Below are 7,744 nucleotides of genomic sequence, written 5' to 3' on the forward strand. Positions count from 1 at the left end.
GATTTGGCACCGTGTATATGTGGTGTTAACCGACGTTTTGGAGGAACGTATCGCCCCCATCTTCAGGGTAGAAGAAAAAGTATAGGTAAATCTGCAAGCGACAACACCGTGAGACACGGTAAAGCAGACTGAAGAGGATACCGTTAGAGCAGAGAGGGAAGGGGATGAACTGCGAGTAAACAAGTGAAAGCAGTGGTGTGGGAGGGGTGGGGGAAGGGAGCTGGAACAAGCGTGATTTTGTGTAGGGGAGAGAATAGCAAGGTTACAAGGCTTCGCTTTAACTGTAGGCTGAGGGGGGGGGGTTGTTATGTTGGTTGGTCATGGCCTTGTGGCCTTCTGGATCTGGCATCATATCCCGGTGGGGGATTTTTAAGAGAACAGATAAGAGGTTTCCAAGACTTGCTGAGATGAAACCCATCCTCTCTGTTCATATTCCCTGGATGCAGTTCGATCTCAATGGCTTCCCTAATGATGCGATCCATATAGCGCGTCTTGGTGGCGAGGATGGAGGTATTCTGAAGCTGAATGCGGTGTCCCAGTTCGATGCTGTGTTCAGCTACGGCCGACTTGTCCGGATGTTCAAGACGGATGTGCTGCTGATGCTCCTTCAACCTCGTGTCCACGGAGCGGCCTGTCTGCCCAATATAGACCTTCCCGCACTCGCATGGGATACTGTATACACCCGGTGTAGGCAATCTTGTAGGTGGATACCAGCATTTCAGAGAAACATGCCTCAGTCTTTAGCGAGGAGTGGGCATGGCATTATACAGACTGTAAGAAAGGTGGTCACTCAGATCAATAGGAAGGGGGGAGAAGACAGAACTTGTTCCAGGTAAACAAGGTGCAACATTCTCATACTTCTCACTTCGACACTGAAAATGACGGCAGTATGTTCCTCCAAAACATTTGTATCTTCCTATCAGACTACATATCAGAACATACTGCAAATGATTTTCATTGTTTACCGGTGGCACTATGCCTCAAGACACACTCACCTAGAGCCAGAGAAGGGAGATGCATGACTTCACTTATTCTGGATGACTGCTCAACAGTAACCAATCCTACCTGACTGCCAACTGTTCATGGAAAAACCTGCCATGCACAGTTAGTTAAATAATAATATTCAGGTTTATAATTATACAGAGATTACTCTCTATGTCATTTAACATCTTTTCATACCTTTCCATAGTCCACAGTTTGACAGACCCATCAGAAGCACACGATGCAAGAGCACATACTGAATTTTCTTCGGCTTGCATTGCATGGGGATGGAAGACTATAGCTCCTACATTGCAATCGTGTCCTCTCAAAGTCAACGTGAGTTTACAGTTGGGCACTGTCCACACTTTACACAATCCACTCCTAGAAGAGATGACACAACTTTCTGAATGAGATAAAAGCGATGAGCAGAAGTAACCGGACTTTTCCCTCCAAAGTGAGACTAGATCAACTGCTGACTTTATGCAGTATCAAATTTCATTTGAACACCCTGTATATACAGTAACTCACTTATCCAAGAAGTGACATTGTTACTTGACTTAATCAATGATGCTGTGTCACCTGTACAGCTTATATACAATCAAATAAAAAAATGACTGGGTGATTATGAACATCAAACTGTGAAGGTTGTGGAAGTGTCAGTGAACTATATGAAGGCACAACTTCTACACAAGCTTGGAGGGGGCAAGAAAGCCAACAGATACCTGCAAAATGCACATGGGACATGATACTGCTATGACACGCTCTCTGGTATGGAAGAATCCAACTATACACCAACTTCAACCAAGTGAAGAAAACAATTTCCACTACAAATGTTTTAGTATTTCTCAATGATGGTACTTAAGGCATTTAAATTCATGATGCTTTGTAAAAATTGAAACCACATAAATGATATGATTTGTAACAAAACTTCTTGCAAGATTAATATTTACCATGAAGCAGTAGCAAGCAATTTAGAGTCAGGACTGAACTGACAATATGAGATGGGTCTTGTGTCTCCGATCTGACTGCAGTATATTGATACTGCTTGAAGTTTCTTCTGTAATTCTTGTCTTCTGGCTGTGCGTGTAGCCTCAGGAAGGTCTTGCTCTTTACGAGCCTCCTCTAAGCGTTGTTTTGCACGTGGTAATGAATAACCTGTAATAAGTTCGATTTGTTTCATTCTGGTCTGTCACACTAACAAAATTACAAAAGGTTAATTAATTCCGTCCAGTGTGACTGATGGTTTTTTCTTTTTTATCTTTTATCCTTTACATGTTTTGGTCCTATAGACCATCTTCAGAAGGATCTGAATACAATTAGAAACCACTATTACAGTATGTTTTGTGAATATTAATATGTACATACAGATGGTCTATAGGACCGAACCATGTGAAGGATAAAAGACTAAAAAGAAAAAACCATCAGTCACACTGGACGGAATTAACTAACCTTTTGTAACTTGGAATAAAATTACAGAAATCTGTACAAGTTGACAAATATTCTCTCTCCTTAGAATGCTAGTGTATGAGGTCAATAACATCATAGTCCCTATTTCTTTTGACCCATGAGGGTGGATACAATGAAATATCACCATTATGATATCTGATTATTATATGTTTGTTATAAATTAAATGAACAAAAATAATATTCAGAAGTGAGAATATTAATATTTTAGTACAAACACCCTCATCTTTTCTCAAAACAATCCCTCTTAATTGCTACTGATGAAATAATTAACTCCAATGACATCTGGCACATGACAAGCCTTAATAAAACATTTTACTGCAAAACACACAAGCCAAACTCTGAAAATTGAATTACTTTGGATAATATATGCCCCCCCCTTCCGCACACGCATGCGCACACACACAAACACATAATTGTGTGTGTAGGAAGCTGAGGCCCTGAATCGAGGGATCTGATCCACCATCTCAAATGATTGCTTCAAACATCATAGGAACCTGTCCTGAAAGCCAGGAAGGAATCAATACGCCCGATTGCCATGGACTATTTCACCAAGTGGCCTGAGGTTTACATGTACAGCATCCCTAACCATGACATACAGATGATGGTTCAGATTCCAGCAAACCCCCTTTTTCTGGTGCTTCAAGATCCCAAAGGACCTGCACAGCAACCAAGGCTGAAACTCTGAGTCATGACTCCTACATGAGGTGTTACAGCATCTGGGAATATTAAGACATGCACCAACCCTCTGCAACCACAGCCAACATGGTGAAACACCACATGAAGACAGCACTGGAACACTCGAAGATGGTTGTTTTGATGCACCTCAGAGATTTGGACGACAGGCTTCCCACCTTCCTGCTGGCCTATAGAACAACAACTCATGGGACCACAGGCATGACATCCGCCAGCATTGTGTCTGGAAGGGGGCTATAAGAGCCCTGCAACCTGCCGCTTGAACTCCCAAGATAACCCATAGAACCCAAGGAACCCATAAGCAAGTATATGAGGCACCACGAAAAACAGATACATGACATCCACCATTATGCCTGTTAATATCTGAAGGCGGCCAGTGAGAAGATGAAGGTCCACTAAAACTGCCTGGCTAATTCCGTTGGATACTGTGGCATGTCCACTGAAAGCCAGAATAGTTTAAATAAGAAGAGATGTCCGTTACTAGATTGTGGCACAATACAGTGATGTAACACTGGAATATGTTATGCGATGCAACATAACCAATGGGAGTACTGCTGGGAATGGTGTTCTCTGTGCGTCTGTGCTGATAGTGACATTATGCAACAATAGAGGAATTGTGGGATGCAGTATTTTTTGTTGTGTGTTGTTACTTGGCTGTAATTAAAAAATATGATCAAATGCATGCAAGTCCATCATACCAACCAATGAGCTAAATTTAAATTGCATGTCATTGTTGGATTGAAAATTTATATTACTTACACATGACATCAACAACACAAGACTTATCAGACAGGAAGTCAGTGCAATAGGGAAGTAGGCTTTATGCATTCTGCCCAGAACTGATTTCTGAAGAATAAATGTCTACATGTGCTACAAAACCGCAGTTTTTCATATGTATGAGAACTTTCTTTTGAACAGAAATAGATTATAAATCCACTGGTCCTATGCACAAACTAAAAGTTTAATTTCTCACTTGCAATCCATAGTCGTGACACTCGAAGGGCTTCAGGCCCCTCATGGTACCATGTGGTTTCCTGATCTTTTTCTTGTTGCATTCTTTCTTCTTCCTCTTCTTGTTTCTTTTTAATTGCATCTTCTCCAAATCTACAAATAATTAAACGAATGGAGGCTTTAATGACAGTAATTATGATGAGTTCCATCTTCTGGGATATAATGTTGTGTGGTTGGATTACCGAGACTACTGAATTCATTTATGGTTTGTGTAAAAATGCCTCCAGTACCTCAGTCCAGACAGTGTTAAATTCAATTCAATTCAATTCTTTATTATTAATGTGCCGAGTCAACAGCCGCAAGGCCAATTACAGACTCAGCACAGTGTAGATGACTGAATTACATTACATACAAACTTATTAAAAGTCAAATACAAATTACAGTTAAGTAATTGGAAGAAATAATAATGAATAAAAGTAAAAGTAAACAAACAAATAAGTGATAATTATAACAGTAATAATAATTCCATTATCATTAAACTAAGTGCTATTACGAATAGAGGAATGAAACATTAATATTTAATTAAGAATTGAATAGTGTAGATTTTCTGAGGAAAATTACGTAATTAATTTTGCTTTACTGAACATGCAAATAATAAAAATACTAACAGTTATACTGTATTTAAAATTTGTTTGGGTAGAACATTCCTGGCTCCGAATACGTCAACCTCCCTGCAGACAACATTAGCAGCTGCTGCGCATCTAGCAGAGGGACAATTTTTAAATAAGGAGCAAACATTGAACAATGCAAAATCTCTGATATACCGAGCAGGAACTCGGAGACCAACAATTTCCAGGGCAGAAGGGCAGAATTTAGAGCCAAAATAAACTTGAATAAGAAAGAGAGCATCAAGGCGATGTCTCCTAGTACATAAAGTATGTAATTTTAACTCCTCAAGAGCAAGAGAATAATTGTAGTGAACTTTAGGAAAGAAACGTTTAAAACAAAGGGCCGCAAACCTCTGCTGGATGCGTTCCAGCTTGTTGGCATCAGTTGACGTAATCGAATTCCAGACTACGGACGCATATTCAAGTTTAGACCTAACTAACGTAGTGTACAAACTGAACATACAGTCTAGTGAAGAGAAATTGTAGGTAATGTTACGAACTAGACCCAATAGTTTCGCGCATTGAGAGAAAATGTAATTGGATTAATGAAAATATGAATTAGAAAGGATATGCAAGGAAACATTTGTGGCCTAATTTGAGGTACCCCACTGGCATTTATCTTGAAGGACTGAGGAAAACCACAAACACCTTGATTGGCTATCTCATCTTGAGGCTGAGACATGACCCCAAGACCTCTCGATCACAAGGTATGAATACCACCTACTTGACCAAATTGGTTGGTCCCTTCATTTTATAATAAAGAGCTAGTAATTAATATAAAATATTTCAAATATAAAGCTCCACGTTACCTCCTAATTTTTATTTTTTGAGGCTATACCACTTATTTATTATTAACCCTATGCATGTCATGTGCTGACTAGATCAGCTTGGGGTATCTGCAAATTGCTGTAGCCAAAGAACCCGGCTCACTGTTGATCTACTGACAGTGTTTCTGTCAATAGATAGCATCAAGTATGACACAGCACCAAAGATTACATGAAAGAATGGGCTTTCATATTTCTGTTGTTGACACAAGGTAAACTGAATATAGTATTGCGAGTTTTTCTGTACAAATGCACTTACCACCAAAGAGAATTGAAATTTCTAGTAGGTAGTGGCAGGCCTACTTCATACCTGGCTAATAAGTCTCGAAGACGACTCCGTCTATCAGCTGGACCTTCACCAAACAGACAAATTGGCTCTCCTAACTGCCGCAGATTGCGCTTGACTTCTTCATCATCGGTTGAAACATTAATCTGGCGGGCTCTTTTACGCCTTTCAAACTCTTCTAGTAGAGCCTGCCGATCACGATTCATTTCTTCTTCCAGTTCCATATATTCTGCAGAAAATCAAATACTATAAGGTCAGAAAATAGGAAAAAACACATCTGGGGGTTAAGTCCATATACAAATCTAACCAGAAACTGGTTATCTATCAGAGAGCATGTAGTGGCACAGATAGTCGCCAACGTTTTGGAGGAGCCTGAAAAGAACACTATGTAGAATCACAGGTGGTTACCAACATTCTAGAACCTGAAGATGCATCCAGCAGTCTCCTCCAAAATTCTGGTAAACATCTACAAGACTAAAGGTTGCTAACCCACAATCTATTAGCCATTCTAGATAATTTATATTTCATGTTCTAGGAAATGTGACAGGTTACGATTTAAAAAAAGAATTTGTTCAAAACTGCACTACATTCACCATAGAAATATCAAATTGCCATGAAAGAAATACTCACTGAACTTTATAAACAAAACATTTAAACACTAAACTTCATTTCAACTTTCAACCACTGCTAATATTATATGTTTTCTTCCATGTCTGTCCTGCCTTGCCCCATATACATTCTGCACCATTGCAAGCAAGCAAGCAAGCAAGCAAGCAATAAATTTTATGGGCAAGAATGGCACAGAGCCATAAATAACAGACACCCTTGTAATTATAGACAATGCTCAACATTCACCATCTGAAATGTTGACATTCCCGGCTTCTGCAATCTGCTGTCCCATATTGGATGAACTTCCTTCTTCATCACTGTCTCCAGATTTAACAACCACTGTGGATAAGCGGGTGCGTTCTTGTTCTTCCAAGGAGCCATAATGAATTGTCTTTTGCTTTTTAATATAGAGAATATCTTCGTCGTCCGACATTTCCTGGGAAATTCAAACAATTATGAACAAATTAATTAAACAGATTCTAAGGGTTCTGACGATTAGTGGATTTTTTAACTGTGTTCACTGTCCGTTATTCTAGAGAATAGAATACAGATAAATCCGAAATCGGATCTGTTTCCATCTGCGGGTGTGGGAGACAGTCTACCGAGTTCGTTAGTAGAAGTTAACCTCAATCACTAGTGACTACGGTCATCTTTCTGCTAGGCCAGTGCTTGAAGTTAGCTCCATCCAATCGCCGCAAGCAAGCAGATGCCTCAACTGAGAACGGAAACAGATCCAGTTTCCGAAGAGCTGTGATTTAGAACACCGGGCGATGAACAAATTCTAAAAAAACAGTAAAAGTGCAAGACTACACGACTTCCACTAACCTATGTTACACTCCGAACGTCTTCACAGCTCATATATGTGATAACGTTTCTGAATCGTGGTAATATGGAATACTTCAATAAAATAATTAAAGCCGTAAAAATACGCATGTCAGGACTTCATAAACAATGTGAAAGCACACAAATACGTAATAGTACATACCTAAATAAAATATAAACGAAAGTTAACGACCTATCGACGCTATCGACTGCCACGGATGAAAACCAATACATACACCACTCTACTAATCCTACTAGAGATCCGAGTTGAGGTAGAGTGATTGGTTAGATTACTTGACTTGACTTGACCTCGAAAAATTTTGTGGTGTAGGTTAGTCTTCGAACGAGCCGAAGATAGCGAGCCGATTCGACTGGGTTGAGGATAGGAGGTGGATTCGGTTGATGGATGGGATTGTCTGTTTGATGGGTTAGAGAGATTGGCA

The 7,744-nt window shown here is 39.8% G+C and overlaps 1 protein-coding gene across 2 annotated transcripts in view; it reads right to left on the minus strand.

Moving 5' to 3' along the window:
- LOC111865990 (U4/U6 small nuclear ribonucleoprotein Prp4) overlaps nucleotides 1–7,538 on the minus strand; it is a 14,836-nt gene extending 7,298 nt beyond the window's left edge. Inside the window, exons 1-6 of one of the 2 annotated variants that reach the window (XM_023854447.2) lie at nucleotides 7,465–7,538; nucleotides 6,726–6,915; nucleotides 5,895–6,099; nucleotides 4,115–4,245; nucleotides 1,932–2,136; nucleotides 1,180–1,362 (exon numbers count right to left, since the gene is read on the minus strand). In XM_023854447.2, the coding sequence (XP_023710215.1) occupies nucleotides 1,180–1,362; nucleotides 1,932–2,136; nucleotides 4,115–4,245; nucleotides 5,895–6,099; nucleotides 6,726–6,912 (911 nt within the window). In that variant the 5' untranslated portion in view covers nucleotides 6,913–6,915; nucleotides 7,465–7,538. The other variant, XM_023854446.2, reaches the window with a different exon arrangement.
- Nucleotides 7,539–7,744: the final 206 nt, after the last annotated feature.

The sequence above is a fragment of the Cryptotermes secundus genome, unplaced genomic scaffold (assembly GCF_002891405.2).
Source record: "Cryptotermes secundus unplaced genomic scaffold, Csec_1.0 scaffold72, whole genome shotgun sequence".
Taxonomy (NCBI): domain Eukaryota; kingdom Metazoa; phylum Arthropoda; class Insecta; order Blattodea; family Kalotermitidae; genus Cryptotermes; species Cryptotermes secundus.